This window comes from Mytilus edulis, chromosome 2 (genome assembly GCF_963676685.1).
Source record: "Mytilus edulis chromosome 2, xbMytEdul2.2, whole genome shotgun sequence".
NCBI classification, from domain to species: domain Eukaryota; kingdom Metazoa; phylum Mollusca; class Bivalvia; order Mytilida; family Mytilidae; genus Mytilus; species Mytilus edulis.
The window spans coordinates 62918366-62937208 of record NC_092345.1 but is presented as its reverse complement, the minus strand read 5'-3'; the positions used below and the strand labels follow the sequence as shown (position 1 = coordinate 62937208).

General features: G+C 31.9%; 1 protein-coding gene across 2 annotated transcripts in view; it reads left to right on the top strand.

Moving 5' to 3' along the window:
- The window catches only part of LOC139512631 (collagen alpha-1(V) chain-like), a 74422-nt gene that overhangs the window by 18614 nt on the left and 36965 nt on the right, over nucleotides 1-18843 (top strand). The window contains exons 6-21 of one of the 2 annotated variants that reach the window (XM_071300378.1): nucleotides 330-377; nucleotides 2126-2188; nucleotides 2500-2574; nucleotides 3990-4055; nucleotides 4595-4651; nucleotides 5782-5835; nucleotides 6943-6996; nucleotides 7813-7866; nucleotides 9748-9801; nucleotides 10214-10267; nucleotides 11571-11615; nucleotides 12666-12719; nucleotides 14118-14162; nucleotides 14438-14491; nucleotides 15344-15442; nucleotides 16533-16577. In XM_071300378.1, the coding sequence (XP_071156479.1) occupies nucleotides 330-377; nucleotides 2126-2188; nucleotides 2500-2574; nucleotides 3990-4055; nucleotides 4595-4651; nucleotides 5782-5835; nucleotides 6943-6996; nucleotides 7813-7866; nucleotides 9748-9801; nucleotides 10214-10267; nucleotides 11571-11615; nucleotides 12666-12719; nucleotides 14118-14162; nucleotides 14438-14491; nucleotides 15344-15442; nucleotides 16533-16577 (921 nt within the window). Of the gene's footprint in view, nucleotides 1-329; nucleotides 378-2125; nucleotides 2189-2499; nucleotides 2575-3128; nucleotides 3430-3568; nucleotides 4056-4594; nucleotides 4652-5781; nucleotides 5836-6942; nucleotides 6997-7812; nucleotides 7867-9747; nucleotides 9802-10213; nucleotides 10268-11570; nucleotides 11616-12665; nucleotides 12720-14117; nucleotides 14163-14437; nucleotides 14492-15343; nucleotides 15443-16532; nucleotides 16578-18843 lie in introns of those variants that run through there. The other variant, XM_071300379.1, reaches the window with a different exon arrangement.

Sequence of the window (18843 nt, the reverse complement as noted above, 5' to 3'; positions counted from 1 at the left end):
TTCAAATAAAATTAATTATCCATAAACCAGTGATTGAAACAAGTCTATTGATGGTGTGTAATGCACACTTAAATTAAACCTAAACCAAAACGTATATCATTGAGTTTTATGTGTCTGAATATCACACATCACAGTTAGGATTACTAGGCCTTAACTTCTTGTGGAGTTATGACCTAAACTTATTTCAACAAAATATTTTTTTCATGCACATTTGCCTTTGTATGTAATGAAATTCTTAGCTGTTATTAAATAGTATATCATTGTAATGTTTAATTTTGTTAAGCTGTTCATGTAATTGCTATACATTGTTTGTACCCTGTATTTTTCAGCTAGTAGAATATGATGCAGCTGCCGGAGTGTCCTATGCTTACAGATATGTAAGTTCACTTTTGATCACATATGTTTTCAAAATACATCAAATATCTATCTCCATATGTTTGGGACAATTTGAGAGTTAAGACCTCTTGCCACTATCAAACTTAAAATAACAATAAAGTGACAATGATCAGAGAAAAATTTTACAGACTTTGGTGGAATCTCATCTCATCCATCTTTTCTTGACACTTGGATTGAACTTAATGAGAATAAGCCAATTAGAATTGTGTTTAAAAATGATACAATAAGGACATTTATTTAGGGAACTACTTAATTGAGTGACACTGTTGAGTATTAATTTTTTATTCTTTTAACCAGAAAAATGTTAAGGATTAATGCAATAATGCTAACTGGCACATATTAGTTAATTTCCCTTTTTAGCTCACCTGGCCCGAAGGGCCAAGTGAGCTTTTCCCATCACTTTGCGTCCGGCGTCCGGCGTCCGTCGTCGTCCTGCGTCCGTCGTCGTCCTGCGTCGTTAACTTTTACAAAAATCTTCTCCTCTGAAACTACTTGGCCAAATTGAACCAAACTTGGCCACAATCATTATTGGGGTATCTAGTTTAAAAAATGTATCCGGTGACCCAGCCAACTAACCAAGATGGCCACCACGTCTAAAAATAGAACATAGGGGTAAAATGCAGTTTTTGGCTTATAACTCAAAAACCAAAGCATTTAGAGCAAATCTGACATGGGGTAAATTTGTTTATCAGGTCAAGATCTAACTGCCCTGAAATTTTCAGATGAATTGGACAACCTTTTGTTGGGTTGCTGCCCCTGAATTGGTAATTTTAAGGAAATTTTGCTGTTTTTGGTTATTATCTTGAACATTATTATAGATAGAGATAAACTGTAAACAGCAATAATGTTCAGCAAAGTAAGATTTACAAATAAGTCAACATGACCGAAATGGTCAGTTGACCCCTTTAGGAGTTATTGCCCTTTATAGTCAATTTTTAACCATTTTTCGTAAATCTTAGTAATCTTTTACAAAAATCTTCTCCTCTGCAACTACTGGGCCAAATTAATCCAAACTTGACCACAATCATCTTTTGGGTATCTAGTTTAAAAAATGTGTCCGATGACTCAGCCTACCAACCAAGATGGCCGCCATGGCTAAAAATAGAACATAGGGGTAAAATGCAGTTTTGGGCTTATAACTCAAAAACCAAAGCATTTAGAGCAAATCTGACATGGTGTAAAATTGTTAATCAGGTCAAGATCTATCTGCCCTGAAATTTACAGACCAATCAGACAACCTTTTGTTGGGTTCATGCCCCTGAATTGGTAATTTTAAGGACATTTTGCTGTTTTAAGTTATTATCTTGAATATTATTATAGATAGAGATAAACTGTAAACAGCCATAATGTACAGCAAAGTAAGACCTAAAAAGAAGTCAACATGACCAAAATGGTCAATTGACCCCCTAAGGAGTTATTGCCCTTTATTTAGTCATTCTTTAACAATTTTCACAAAATTTGTAAAATTTTACTAACATTTTCCACTGTAACTACTGGGCCAAGTTCATTATAGATAGAGATAATTGTAAGCAGCAAGATTGTTCAGTAAAGTAAGATCTACAAACACATCACCATCACCAAACCACAATTTTGTCTTGAATCCATCTGTGTCCTTTGTTTAATATTCACATAGACCAAAGTGAGCGACACAGGCTCTTTAGAGCCTCTAGTTTCTTTATTTTCTGGTTCATTGATTCAAATTAGTTACCATACATATATAATATTTCAGGGCCCACCTGGACCACCAGGCCCAAGAGGACCAGCTGGACCACAAGGTCCAAAAGGAGATTCAGTAAGTTTAGTACTGCACTGTGTTACAGAAACAAAATTTTAAAAAATAAGATTTCAATTAAAAATAAAGCATGACTAACTGTTCAACTTTGGGTCATATGTGACTTGTCCTTTCAGTGCAAGCATACACGACAAAAATTCTCACATAGGCTTTCTTGGGGATGTTTTTTCAAAATGGAAATAACTGATCCAGTAATAAAAAATTTAATCTTGTATAGCAATCGTACTGTTATTATGAACAATTAAATACTACCAGATTGGAAGTAAAAATATTGTTTTGTTAATACTATACAATGTACTTTCATTTTGCAGGGATATTCTGGCAGGGATGGAGTACCAGGCTCCGCTGGTCTACCAGGAGCCCCAGGCCATGTTTTTGTCATTCCTGTAAGTTAGTTATTGTTGACATTTATTTATTTAATCAGTTCCAATTTCTGCTAAAAGTGATTGTATAATCAATCTTTGATTGACGGTTTCCTTATTTAAATACAAGCTAATCATAAATTATGAATGATTCTAGTTTCATCTAAGGTCTTAGTTTTGCTTATGTTATGGCGACATCTTACCTGGAAATATAATGATGGTCTTATATTAAAGATACTAGAACACACCTGTGAAATTGCTGATCCATGACTGAATTAAAGTATATAACTATGTGTAAGCCTTATTTCAGCCTGGATATTGAGTATTGATATTGTCATTTGATAAAGTCATGCTAATTATAAGATGCACAGTTTTCTCTACTTTCAAAATCTTTCTGTTTGAAACCGTCGACTTGGAACTTATCAATTATTGGTAATATTAATTATTTGAAAAACAGTAGGGCTTGGAATGGAGTAATTTTTTATCAACAGCATTGTCCAATATTAGTTATAAATAAAGTTGAATTCTTTGTATCTCTGTTTTGCGTCATGTCGGCCAACAAATTGGAAATTAACTTACCTATACGCCTTATTTTAAGTCTAGAATTTGGTGTTCATATTGTCATCTTTTAAAGTCATACTGATTAAAATACAACAATAGCAAACAATGTGACAATGATAGAATTTAGTAATGTCATCCCTGTGATAATGACCCATGTATATAGCAAATCCTAAATGCACCGTTTGGTGGTGCGTCTGTCAGATGCGGAACGTACAGATAAGGTATAGGTAACATTTGAATATACTATTGGTATCCGTATCGGATTTGACCCGGAACTTATTATTTATTGGCAATATCAATTATTGGGAAAACAAAATGGTCTGGCCTCACGGTGATAAAACTTTCGAGCATGATTCTTGTACTCAGACTCGAAAATCAACCAATCAAATTGCTGGATTTCATGTTTCGAGCATGATTTTTGTGCTCTGAACACTGAGCAAAGTTTTATGCCTTCAAGGCCTGGACTCCGGAGTGGTGTAATTTTTAATCAACTCTGTTGTCCTATATTAGCTATATATAAAGATGAATTCTTTGATTTGTTGTTTTTACCCCATTGCGGCTGACAAATTGGACCTCGTTATTTTAGTATTATAGATGTTCAGAAAGAAGTTTTTCAATTTTGACAAAACACATGTCTGGCTACGAAATTTTAATCCTGGTATATATGAGTAGTTTTTTTAAATGGAGATGTGTTTAATAAGGAAATATCTATTTTAAATGTTTTATGTGAATATATTCTGTAACTTGTGTATATACATTTTTTTTTTCATTACCTAGCTTTTAATTTCTTATTCAATAAAAAGAAAATAAGTTTAGTTGGCCATACATACTGTATCATAGAGATAGCATCAGTAACTATTTGTTTGTTTGGTTTGTAGATGAATTGGGACCAAAAGAGGGCTCCACAAGCTGAGGCCTTCCGACAAATGTTATCACAGCACATGGTAAGTGTTAACACATTGGAAGTATACTGACAGAACTTTGTGATCTTATAATTACCTGCTAAAGGAAAATCAAGTTACTGTAATTTACTCAGTTAAACATGGGCTTCTTATCTATAATCAAGTCTTTTGCTTTTTGTTTTTACATTTCAAAATTCTACTTTTAGAATGTTAAGTCAGTGGTTGATCTTTTATTGTTTAGGAATTTATGAATGCAATGTGCATTACAACTAGAGAATTTATGTACATGATGCTATGGTTACTCATAACGTTTCTATCTGCACATCATGCAGATATCTATCGTAACATATTTTCTGTAACACTTATCAGATACAATTGATCAAATGATAAGGAAAAGATGGAACTCTAATATGAAATTAAATTGATGTAAATGCATCATGTTTTTTGCAGCAATTAAAAATGCATGTTGTACGGTAGTTAAATATAAATATTTATGAAGAATGTGGTCTAAAAAACAGACTTCTGAAAATCTTTCATTTATTTTATAACATTTTAAAATATTTTACATATTCTTATTACAGATGTCTATGCATGGAGCAAATGGACCACAGGGTATGACTGGAAATTCAGGACCAGTGGTATGTTATTTTAAGATTGAATTCCTTATGAATTGTCGCCCTTAGATAACTTTTTGAAGTGAAATTAAATTCCTAATTAATTGTCTCCCCTAGATAACTTATTTAAGTGAAATTTGAATTCCTAATGAATTGTCTCCCCTATATAACTTATTTAAGTGAAATTGAATTCCTAATTGTCTTCCCTTGATAACTTATTTAAGTGAAACATGATTTCCTAATTAATTGTTCTCCCCTAAATAAATTATTTAATGGAAATTAGAATTCCTAATGAATTGTCTCCCTTAGATAACTTAGTTCAGTGAAATAATGGTTACCAATTTATTTTAGTGATTGAGGGTATAAGGGTTATGGAACAATAGAGTTATTTAGTTGTTCATTCAGTTCGATATTATCCCATTGAGGTTATTTATTCTTGGAAATATCAAAACTGCAGAGCAAATTTTGTTTTTCACTATCAGATGTTAATTGAAAGTTCCAGAAGAAAATTGAACACAAAGGTTAATTTTTATGATGTGATTTTTAAACAAATATATTTTTGATTCTTGTTGTTTAAGCTAGCTTATGCAAATAAAATATCTGATTGAATTTTAATAGCAAAACAGGTCATTATGAAAACATTTTTGCTTGATGATAACAACTAAATGTCTCCAATAATATTTAGAATCTTGTAAATGCAGAGTAAACTCTAAGACAGTTTTTGATTTATACACAGAATCTGCCTTTTGCTAAAACATTTTCTGTATCTATTATATCAATTTTATTTGAATAAGTTTCAAAAGCAGTATCTTAGATTTATATACAATGCAGGACTCAAAGTTTATTGAATGTGCAAAATGGTGTCATGTTCATATACATTTTATCGTTACATTTCCAGTTTGATAAATTGGAAGTAAATGAACTATTTAATTGAACAAAAAATTGATTTTCTACAACTTTTAATTGATTCTTGACAGTATTTTGTTCGATATAATAGATTTTTATTTTTGTCCTTAAAAAACCTGAGTAAAATACAAAGAATATTTTGCTTTGACTCATTTTGGAAATATACTTGGAAGAAAGAAACACTGTTATTGTTTATATATTACATGTATTATTATTATTACAATTTTTAAAATATAAATTAATTACAGGGACCTCCAGGAGATGGTGGATTAAAGGGAGATATTGGACACCCAGGAGAACAGGTATTATAATCTCAACTGTTAATTATTGTCCCTTGATGGTCTAAATAGGGTTTTTTCACATTATTCTTTAAAATCAACATTGGTTTTAAGTCGGGAACATATAATTGACATAATTATGACATACACACTCAGAGTTCTAATTTTTTGTATTGTTTATTATGTTTTGCAAGATGTATTTTCTTTTCATATTGATATATAATTTACAATTAACAGGACAATGTTTATCAGCTCCTTGTCAACTTTACCTTAAAGGCATACAATACAGTTTTGATCCCGTATTTAAATTTTGATGAAAATTTGCATGTAGGCTATTTTTTACCTGATTAAATCAAATATGTAATAAAAAATATACCTTCATGTGCTACTTTTTGAGTAAATTGAGGTTCAAATTTCAGATATTTCCTCAAAATACAGATTTGTGGACTTATTTTTCCTTTCGATAGAAATACATAATTTTTTGTTTTAAAAGATAAACACAATTTGTTTTTTGTTAAATTATTTGTAATTTATGTGTTATATAAATATTGCATAAATTTGTACATTTTTATTTCTACAAAGAACTCCAATTTATCAAATGTTCATGAATGTAGGAAAAAACTGTAATTATTTGCTGTATATTAATCATTAAAAAATTGCACTATTTACGTCTTCATGAAAATTGGTACACATAATCTTCTTACGTAATTAAACCAAATGCCATTTTAAAAAAGAGGGGTCCATGAACTTGTTTTTAAATTAAATCAGTTAGAATGATAGAAATCAGCCAAAAACTGCATCTTTTTTTGATAAGTCACTGTTTGACGTCACGAAAATAACAATTTACATTAGTAAGGTCATTACCTCCCCTGTAACTGTATCGTATGCCCTAAACACTATTCTTACTTCAAAATTTTTGTAGAATTTTGAATTTTTGAAGAATTTTTAATTACTATATAAATTTATCAAACCTCAGATTTTGTTTATTTGTATATTTAAATAAAAAGAATTGGTACTTTTGTACTTTTAATTAAATGTTTTAACTGAAATTCTATGACAATTTTGAATATATGTCATTCCATGAGAAAATGACCCATATCATCATCCTGGAACTTTTCATTTTTATTTTAGGGACCTCAAGGAGGCCGTGGTGCTCCAGGACCACAGGGTAATCCAGGAAAAAGAGTAAGTTTATGCAGGACAGTAAACAACAATCAATTAGGTTATTGGAATATATTCCTTTAGTCTGACCACTCTGTCCATCATTCCTTCAGGTCAATTCAGTTTTCCTCACTTTTTTTGTTATGCCTGATTCAGGTGATTGGATATTTGTTCACAGTCATATGATGAGAAGTTTTATCTGATTTTGAATTTTATTCTGCTTGTGTGATATCTGCAGAATATGTTCCTTTTAGAGAGAAAATTGCTTAAAATTATGTGTTTCTTCTTCTTTCTAGTAGAGGACATTGCATTGCATAGTATGCATACCCATTACCTTTAGAATGCTTTGATTTCTTAAAATATCCAGTAAAAAATACTCATTAAGAGCAGATATAGTTTCTACTTCAATTAACAAGGTTTTGCTTGATGGAAATTAAATGGCAACATTATGTTAAACTCAAAAGGCCAAAAATTCAACAAAATGTCTGGAGCATCAATTTAACTAATATTTATGATGCTTTTGGGATCTGTTGAAATTAATTATTTTTTAAAAACAAGAAATCATTTTTAATTCTTCAATTACTTTTTTAAAAGTTAATTATAAAGGAAAGTGTTACAACAATTTCATATATATAATTAATCTTATTGCCTTTAAAGTGTCAATATGTTAAAAAATTAACAATTCCAATATTTACTGGGTTGAAATTTGTACTATATAACAAAAACAGTTAGTTTTGATTTCATTGATTATTTGATGGTAATAATGATTAAAAAATACAGTAGATTGCTTAGCATAGAAAATTTTCACAATTAGTGAACAAGTTTTGATATTTATTACAGGGAAGAACTGGAAGAGATGGTGAAAGAGGAGCTATGGGAGATCAAGGAGATAAGGTACGATGTATAAGACAGATGGCAAAAGGCTCAGAGCTAGTTCTACCTCATGCTACAAAGTAGCTGGGCTGTCAGTCATCTTTGTTTACAAAAGATAAATCAAATACTTCATACTGAAATACAAATGTACTGTCAGATATAATAAGACTTAGATCTCTATTGATTTTTGAAGTCACTACGTTTAAGGTCTCCATAGTTACTGATAAAAAAAAGTGCAGGAATAATTGAGATGTGTTATTAGTTTCCTGATTATAACTCTAGAAAAAATATGTGGGATAGAAATGTAACTCAATCAGTGGAAGATTTCTATTCCTTTTTATATCAATCTGTACATGGTCAAAGAAAAAGCTGAAATGAGGCTGGGAAAGTTTTTATGTACTGTGGCAGCATTAACTTTTACCCTTGCTTGTCTGTACATCTGTCCATACAGCCAACATTTAGAATTCATATCTTTGGTTTCCTTTGATCAGATGTTATGAAACTTATGTTCATGTATTTTGCCTTTAAAAATTTCTAGATTTACTGTTTCCACACTTTAATTTTACTTGGCTTCAACCAAATGTTATGAAATTTATACAGAATGCTTTTAACCCCCTAACACAATTTCATTTCTAACATGGGTAGCCTTATTTTCCCTGTTTTCAAGTTTATGTCCCTCTATAAATGGAAATGTTTGCAAATTTGTTGTTTCCACACTCTTACTTTAGTTTGCCTTAACCAATTTTTATGTAACTTATACTTACTTCTCTTTATAATCTAAAATTGATAAATTTGTCATAAACTTACAAGGGGCAACTGTGTCCCATGAGCAAAATCTGTTTTTTTTTTTTTTTTTGTGAGGGTGCATATAAAGATCATACCTGTGCTCTCGCGTGTACAATTCTTGCCTGATGATTATGAAATTCATATCAAGTAAAATTGAGAATGGAAATGGGGAATGTGTCAAAGAGACAACAACCCGACCATAGAACAGACTGGTTTATATCAGCAATGTCTCAACCAAGTTAGAAAATCGAATAGGTCAATAATTTGTAAATGAGATATACTCTAGGAAATATTTTATTATATGGAAAATTGCATTGTAAGCATTCTCAAATGTACAATATTTGCCAATTTTTATTGAATTTGTATCAAAGGTTAATATCAGAAATTTCTTGGACAAGTTCATAAATCAGTGCTGATCAAACTATTTTAAAAGAGTTATGCCCCTGGAGGGATTTTAATTATAAAGAAAATTGCATTAAGGGCCTCTCATGCCTTCATTTCCACAAGGATTGTTTTGAAATTTCTATCCAAGGTTAACACCAGGAATGTCTGGTACTATTTAAAAAAAGCAGTGTCGATCAAGTATTTTAAAAAGAGTTATGCCCCTTTGAAATATTAATTTTATGTAAGTAAGAGTTCTAACATGTACCATTCATGTCAGTTTTTTATGAAATTTATATCATAGGTTTATTTCAGCATTGTCTTTGATTGGCTCAAAAATCATTGCATTGGAAAAATTAAATATGTGCAACATTGGGGACACTGGAACTTTTATTCATGTGTAGTTATTTCCTGTTTGTTGATACTTTTTTTCATTTGGTTTAATAAACTTTCATCCGGAATTCTTACCAGAATGATTTTATATTTGATCAACAGTCATAAATAACAGAGATTTATGTCTAGCCTTCAACTTTTGTCACAGAAAGTTCAACATAGGGAAAGTAATAGGGCAGCAGTGTTAGATAACTTTTTAAAAGCTTTATATTAAGAAGACTTGGATCATTCATATTTTGTATATAGATGCCATATATATGTTATGAAGAATAAGGGCAAAGTTTTATTTTTCTTATGTTATCTTTGTAGTTTATTTTGAATGAGATATTTTGTCCATTTCAGGGAGTCGCTGGTTACAATGGAATGCCAGGACCTTTTGGAATGAAAGGAGATAGGGTATGTGGAAACAAGTAATTCCTGTGGAAACAAGTTATTCCCATGGAAACAAGTAATTCCCATGGAAACAAGTAATTCCTGTGGAAACTAGTAACTCCCATGGAAACAAGTTATTCCCAAGACATGGTTGTTGTTTATTTTCAAATTAATAATGATAAATTAAAATTTGTAAAAGAAATTGTTTAAATTCAAATCAATATGCAATTAGTGTTTAACTAGATAGTAAGGAATCATCTACTCTGTAGTATTCTTTTTTATGTATTTTAAGACCATCTAATTACAGATTTTGTTGAGTTTTGCTTGAGATGAGACATTACTATTTTGTTTGATTACAATATTTATACTGTGGAAGGTCAGAATTTGATTTCTAGTATGCAGGTATATGTTATCTTTTTCAATATCTTACTTTTAGGGTCATCTTGGAGCTGCTGGAGTACCTGGACCAGTTGGACCAGAAGGTCCACAGGTAAACAGAACAATTTCATAGAGCATTTTTATAATAACTTTAAAAAAAAAAAGGTCGAATGAATATTTTTCATGTTTTCTTCAGAAATACTTGTGTTCTACACAATTATGTTTTACAAACATCCTATTTTATTACTCTGTGAATGTTAGAAATAATTTTTCCAGCTTTTGCTGAAACTTTGTTTAGTTACAAGATGTTAATAATTTTGAGCAAACATAAGTTGTTTAAAGGACGGACTAAGATTGAAACAAATGCAGAGGTTGGGCCTTCATTGGCATAAGTTGTTGATAACCAAAAGAAATGCAAATTTTGGGCTTTCATAAACCTAAATTGTTTATAAGTAGGAGAACGACTAAAATAAATGCAAAGGTTAGCCTTTTAAAAGCCTAAGTTGTATAGAGGTAGACCAAAACAAAAACATATGTTGGTCTTTAATAAGCCTAAGTTGAATAAAGAGAAACAAAAACAAATAATAGAGTTATGCCCCTTTACAAATGAAAAAATTGCTAAATTTTTCGTTTCCTTTCTCTTACTTTAGTTAGCCTCAACAAAATATTATGAAACTAATACACGATGCTTATAACCACAAAATACAGATCAGATTTTAATTTTGGTGGTGTCACTTTTACTGTTCTAGAGTTGTGCATCTTTACAAATGGAAAAGTTGCTGAGATTTTCAATTCCATTCTCTAACTTAAGTTTCCCTCTACCAAATTTTATGAAAGAAGGGCAAAAGATACCAAAGGGACATCAATTCATTAATCCAAAATAAATGGACAATCATGCCATGGCTAGAAAAGTAAAAGACAAACAAAAGTACACAAAAGGCAACATAGAAAATTAAAAACTGTTCTACATAAACCCCACCAAAAACTTGGGGTGATCTCAGCTGCTCCAGAAGGGTAAGCAGATCTGATCCACATGTGGCACCCTTCATGTTGCTCATGTTAGTACAAACTAGGTAATAAGTCTTATTAGGTAGGTCACATTCAGGAAAAGAGGAAGGCATTGAAGTTACAACATCAGGAACATATCCGCTATCATCTGTGAAACAAATATTCTGTAAGGGTCAACCAACTTGTGGTGGCCTCTGTCAAATTTATGGGATGATTTCAATTCAACTTCACCACTTGAAACTTATACACAATACTTATTCCCACAAAAATCAGATCAAGTTCAAATTTGGGTAGCATCCCTTTTACTGTTCTACAGTTATGTCTCTATAAATTCATATGATATGCAACATGGGCATCATCTGTGTCCAACCATTTATTTGATTATACGATGTGAATTGTCATTTCAGGGAGATATTGGAGAGCCAGGACCAGTGGGACCACCAGGAGAATTGGTAAGTCGGATGTTGTTTATTACTGTATATGGTGCTCTGACATGAAATGTATGATAATCATGCAAACAGAAAATAGCTCCATAAAATAAGCACAATATTCATCTACACAAATCAAAATCAGTTTAAATTTCAAAGTTCTATATTATGTGTGCATATTTTTTTAAATAACTATTAAAGCTTTTATGTCATATGATGCAAAAACTTCAAAAATTTTTTTTTTTATAAACTTTTGATCCTTATTGTATCTTACGACGGTTAATTAGAAAGTTGTGTTTATCCTGTTGAATTTGGTATCATAGATTTATATTGTATAAATGCCTCAATGTTGGTTTTATGACTATGGGAATGACAGTTATGTGGGTGCCATCTGCCCAGAAACAAATGCTTTTGGTATAAGTATGATTTGAAAGATAAAAATATCAGCTACAAGTAACAATCAGAACCAATTTACAGTGTTGGTACAACTTATGGAACAAAATGCATCAAATTGTGTTAATGAGCCTTTTTGATTCTAACAGTTCATATTTTACCTTGCTTAGTCTGTCATAATATTATGATGTCTTTTATATGAGACAAGTTCTCTTCACACAATATGAAGTTGCTGATATGTTTTGCTTGATTCTTCTCCATCTTCACAAAGCTGTGGTATGAGATAACACAAGGTTCAAATCTAAGAGTAGTTACTGAAATCTAAAGTAGTTCAAATGCAATTAAAACAAATAAATTATATTCTCTCAGACTTACGTATCAACCTTATCTAGCAGTCTATCCAATTGGTCATCCAACAAATATTTCCATTACTTTTTTCTCAAGAAACATTATAAAGAAGGATTTAATTTTTGATCAGGAACTTTACAGTGATGAGTTGTAGTGTTTGAATCCTTTTCCAATTTTTCATGCACCTACTTCTTGTTTTCCAATACTTTGAATTATGGGGAGGGGTACGCATTCATTATTTGTTCCTTGTCAATTAAGACTTATGATTTTTTCCTGCACTACATTGTCAATTTATGTATATTCCATGTTAAGTGTATATGATTTTATATTCAGGGTCCAAGAGGTTTTATGGGAACAAGAGGTAGATATGGACCAATGGGAAGTCCTGTAAGTATGATAGCTGTAAAATATCACTCAGTGTCAACTTATTGAAGATTTTATTCATTTAAAGTTTAATGTATAGATAATCTTAAAGGCAATACATAAACATAAAGAAATTAAATGCTTTATCAGAAATAAGAAAAGAAAATGAAAGTGAAATATTTTACATTAAAGAAACACAATTTGTGAAGATAGTTGTTTGGTCATAAGGCCAACTAAAATTAATTAGTAGATTTTCATCCAAATGTTTGAAAAACATGGGGCGGGTGGGAGGATTTTATTTTTTAAATTTTATTTCATATGAAACCCTTGTCACAAGTTCTTCATACCGCGGGGTATATGCTAGTGGAAAACAAGCTTGTATAATGTATATATACATGTTGTATAAGGAATCTGACACTATTTTTTAAACTCTTAAATAAAAATCCCTGATTGGCAACCACTGTTATACATGTAATTGCCGCTTTAGAAACCTATTTATAGTATACATCAAAGGGAAGAGAAATGCTCTCTTCAGTTGGACTAGACCTACACCAAATTTATTTTGCTTTCTAAGCAATGGTTTGTAGTCCACATAAAATCAATAAAATGTATTGGTACAATTGTATGCAACACAAGTATTATGAGTACAAAATAAAATGTAAACTCAGTGTGGAAAGTAATTATGTGATGTAAAACATGAACTTAACCAAAAAGTAGTTTTTTAATGACTAAATTGAGGGTGTTTGCTGTTTGTCAACAAAAACAACAGCCATGGGTAAATATAAGGGAATTAAAATGCGTATTTTCTCAATATACGGTCATAAATCAAACAAATTCGTGCTTGTGTCAATTTCTTTTATCCAGTCATGTTTTTTGTACCTATTTGCTCTACGATTCTTGCGCTTTGGATATCATTTACAGTCCAAATTTCCTGACACAAAGTCATCGTATAAATAAAGAAAAAGCACGGTTTTCGATTCACTTGTGACTACCGCAATATGCGTTAAATTTAAATGACAAGGCGTTTTACTCGTTACTCGAATATTTCATGCCCTTCTCGTTATCAATCTCTTTTCTCGGATGATGTTGTCATAATAGAGCAGCAGAATATGTCGACTCAATCATATCGTTATTAGATTACTCGGAGAAATACATAAACGAAATTTGAAACAGGAAGTGTTGAATGAAACAAAATTATCGATGGTTCCCGGTAACGGACATGATAAAATCCGGAAATCGTATTTTTGTTAAATAAAAAAAATCGGGGCGGGACGATTTCAGAGGGGCGGGCGGGGATGAAAATCTAGCAATTAATTTTAATTGGCCTAACAATGGTTTTAATATTTGTTTTAAAATTTACATGTATAAAAAATAAATAGGAGCTACCAGATTATATTTTACATACTGTTTATTTAATTTTAGGGTGTACCAGGAACTGAGGGACCACCTGGGCCAAAAGGAAACGAGGTAAGACTAAAGCATTATCAAAGAAACACAGTAATTGGCAGTCTTTTAGAATGATTATAAACATACTTATGTTGTATGTCATCAATTTATCATGTTTTTTTTTTTTTATCATTTTGATTTTTTATATTTAAGTTGTTAACTCATAATACAAAATTTGTAATTAAAAAAATGTTTTCACTGTAGTACAACATGTTATTTATGCTTAATGAGTTTTTAATATTACAATTGATACCAGTTATGACATAACAAATGTAAACAGAAACTATTTATTACAGGGAACAGTAGGAGCACCAGGTGCCCCTGGTAATGGAGGAGCACCAGGACCAACTGTGAGTATTCCATGTAACATGTCTCAAATCTTTCTTTTGTCTTGACATTTTCAGTACATGTCTTTTTATCTGTTGTTTAGTGATTCTTTTTCGTTCAAAAGTGCTAATTAAGCAGATAAATGTTATAATCAGATTTCCACTTTAAATGTCAGTATTATTTTTTATAGTTTGACCCTTTCATCCTGTAGCAAATGTATGATCAGTAGACATTATCTGTCTGTTGATTTTCATGCAGACTATTTGTCCAAAATCATTCTTAACTTTATGGTTTAATGAGGGTGGTAATAGGGGTACCTTCTTGCCAAATTACGTTAACGGTTATTTTTTATGCATGACGATAAAATGTACACTTTCTTTTAGATGATAAGAAAATTGACTGATTTTGACGAATCATGTTAAATTTTCCCCAAAAATTAAGGTAACGACAATTATCGGAGACCTCTGACGAATAACGATAAGAATAATTTGACGAATCACGGTAAAAATTTAACCAATATGACTCTAACAGTAGCTGAAAATGACTGTTTGATGCCTGACGGTAAAGGGCATTACTACCCTCTTTAATCACAAGAGTGGTTTCTAGAAAGTGAGCCAGGATATTTTATACCTGCTACAAAGATTATTTAAAAGTTTAAAAGACCTTTCTTTACTAGAATTGTAATTTTTTTTTTTTTTATCAAATGGAGATTTAATATAGATATAAATGTGTTAGACATAGATTATATTTGTGAAATATGTGGTTTCCACAAAATATCTCTGAAAAATTTGCATATAAACATTTCAAGACAAGGTACAAGTAGATGTGAACAATTTTTGGCAGCAGATATTTAGAATACTAGTTTTGTTTTTTAGGGTCCACCAGGACCACCTGGACCAATGGGACCACCAGGCATTTCTGGACCTGTAGGAAAACCTGGACTACCTGGTTTACCTGGACCACTTGGTCCAGCTGTAAGTATATTACAGTAATAATTTTATTTCTTGTTTTTGTATAATATTTATGAGATTAGCTACATTTGATAACCTTGGCAACAAGATTTTCTGGGTCTTATAGTATACAAGAGCTCACCACACTAGATGATTTTAGGATCTATCATATTTTTTATGCCCCACCTACGATCGTAGAGGGGCATTATGTTTTCTGGTCTGTGCGTCCGTTCGTTCGTCCGTCCGTCCATTCGTTCGTTCGTCCGTTCGTTCGTCCGTCTGTCCCGCTTCAGGTTAAAGTTTTTGGTCGAGGTAGTTTTTGATGAAGTTGAAGTCCAATCGACTTCAAACTTGGTACACATGTTCCCTATGATATGATCTTTCTAATTTTAATGCCAAATTAGAGATTTTACCCCAATTTCACGGTCCACTGAACATAGAAAATGATAGTGCGAGTGGGGCATTCGTGTACTGAGGACACATTCTTGTTTTATATTTATTTATGGTAATTTAGAACCAGTATTAACAAATCTTAATATCATTTTGTTTGAATAAGATTTGGAGTTCTGTAAAACTCTTTCAGACAACAAGGACTTAAAATAAAATTAGAACATTTGTCATGAGAAAGACTCCAAATCTATTGTTTAAAAGCATTATTTTGTTTCCTCACTTCTCTTGGTTTAGCAAGAAGAAGTCAGTTTGCTATCAAATTCTGAAGTATGACCCCTGGTATACATGTATATTGACAAATCAAAATAAAAAACAGTGTCAATATTGATTTTACATGGTTATATGTGGTATCCTCTTGCAAAATAGTATGTCAAAAAATGTTTAGGCGTAAATTTTGTTTGCTTTTGAATGAAATGTGATATTGAATGAACATCATGATAGTTCAGGGTAATTCCCTGACCAATGACAGTTGGTTTTTTTCATTATTAATAGTTGTACATTATTCCCTCTGTAAAGATAATTTTTCCGAGAATATTCATCTATAAATAAGTATAAATATTTGAATGTTTAAGAAGATAGGCCAAAGAAAGAGGAAACATGTTTTGTGTGATTTATCAATATATAATATTAGATTGTACTAAATACTTTAATTATTTCTTGACAGGGATTACCTGGCAGAGAGGGTGATCCTGGAATTAAAGGAGATCAGGTAAGAAAAATATAAAGACGAAAGCAACTACTCCATAGTTTATGTCAAACAGTATTCAAATGGACCCAGCATTTAACATTTTGTTACAGTATGGGTTTGTTTAAGTTCCTGAACCAGTTTCCAGAAACAGTATTTCAGTGGGTCTGTTTAAGGTCTTGAATCAGTTTCAAGGGATAGGTGTGATTTTCCTCTTTGAAAAGATGCATACATAGGAAATGTTTGTGTAACTCCATTCATTCCAGAGTAAGGAAGTAAACAAAAGGGAAAACAAATACTTTGAAGGGTAGATTTTATTTCTTCTAATTACAAACAAAAAGGGGATAGAAAATATGTTTGGATTAAAAAGAGAGTAAAATCCAAGAGATATAAATTGTTTTAATACCTTTAAGTTTTTGAGTGCCTATATAGTAATCAGCTTGTCCCACACTGTGTTTGTTCATTAAATACATTGTTTGACTCTCTCACTTTAAAACTCAGTACTGAAACTTGGCTTGTTTCTAAAAGATGTAAAAACATATTTTGATCATCATTGTTCATTTAACTTAAATAACCCTGTGCATAAAAAAATAACCCTTATTGCACATTTCACTAACACATTTATTTACAATGATGTCTCCTATATCTAACATGAAGTTTGACCCAAAAAAATCATACTTATTTTTATCAATGCATATATTTCATGAAATTTGTTTTCATTTTTTTAGCTCACCTGGCCCAAAGGGCCAAGTGAGCTTTTCTCAGCACTTGGCGTCCGGCGTCCGGCGTCCGTCGTCTGTCGTCCGTCGTCTGTCGTCCGTCGTCGTCTGGCGTCGTTAACTTTTACAAAAATCTTCTCCTCTGAAACTACTGGGCCAAATTTAACCAAACTTGGCCACAATCATCATTGGGGTATTTAGTTTAAAAAATGTGTCTGGTGACCCGGTCAACCAACCAAGATGGCCGCCATGGCTAAAAATAGAACATAGGGGTAAAATGCAGTTTTTGGCTTATAACTCAAAAACCAAAGCATTTAGAGCAAATCTGACAGGGGTAAAATTGTTCATCAGGTCAAGATCTATCTGCCCTGAAATTTTCAGATGAATCGGACTACCTGTTGTTGGGTTGCTGCCCCTGAATTGGTAATTTTAAGGAAATTTTACTGTTTTTGGTTATTATCTTGAATATTATTATAGATAGAGATAAACTGTAAACAGCAATAATGTTCAGCAAAGTAAGATTTACAAATAAGTCAACCTGACCCAAATGGTCAGTTGACCCCTTTAGGAGTTATTGCCCTTTATAGTCAATTTTTTCACCATTTTTCGTAAATCTTAGTTATCTTTTAGAAAAATCTTCTCCTCTGAAACTACTGGGCCAAATTAAACCAAACTTGGCCACAATCATCATTGGGGTATCTAGTTTAAAAAATGTGTCCGGTGACCCGGCCAACTAACAAAGATGGCCACCACGGCTAAAAATAGAACATAGGGGTAAAATGCAGTTTTTGGCTTATAACTCAAAAACTAAAGCATTTAGAGCAAATCTGACATGGGGGTAAAATTGTTTATAGGGTCAAGATCTATCTGCCCTGAAATTTTCAGATGAATCGGACAACCTGATGTTGGGTTGCTGCCCCTGAATTGGTAATTTTAAGGAAATTTTGCTGTTCTTGGTTATTATCTTGAACATTATTATAGATAGAGATAAACTGTAAACAGCAATAATGTTAAGCAAAGTAAGATTAACAAATAAGTCAACATGACCGAAATGGTCAGTTGACCCCTTTAGGAGTTATTGCCCTTTATAGTCAATTTTTAACCATTTTTAGCTCACCTGGCCTAAAAGGCCAAGTGAGCTTTTCTCATCACTTGGCGTCCGGCGTCCGGCGTCGTCCGTCGTCCGTCGTCGTCCGTCGTCGTCGTTAACTTTTACAAAAATCTTCTTCTCTGAAACTACTGGGCCAAATTAAAACAAACTTGGCCACAATCATCATTGGGGTATCTAGTTTAAAAAATGTGTCCGGTGACCCAGCCAACCATCCAAGATGGCCGCCATGGCTAAAAATAGAACATAGGGGTAAAATGCAGTTTTTGGCTCATAACTCAAAAACCAAAGCATTTAGAGCAAATCTGACAATGGGTAGAATTGTTAAACAGGTGAAGATCTATCTGCCCTGAAATTTTCAGATGAATCGGATAACCCGTTGTTGGGTTGCTGCCCCTGAATTAGTAATTTTAAGGAAATTTTGCTGTTTTTGGTTATTATCTTGAATATTATTATAGATAGA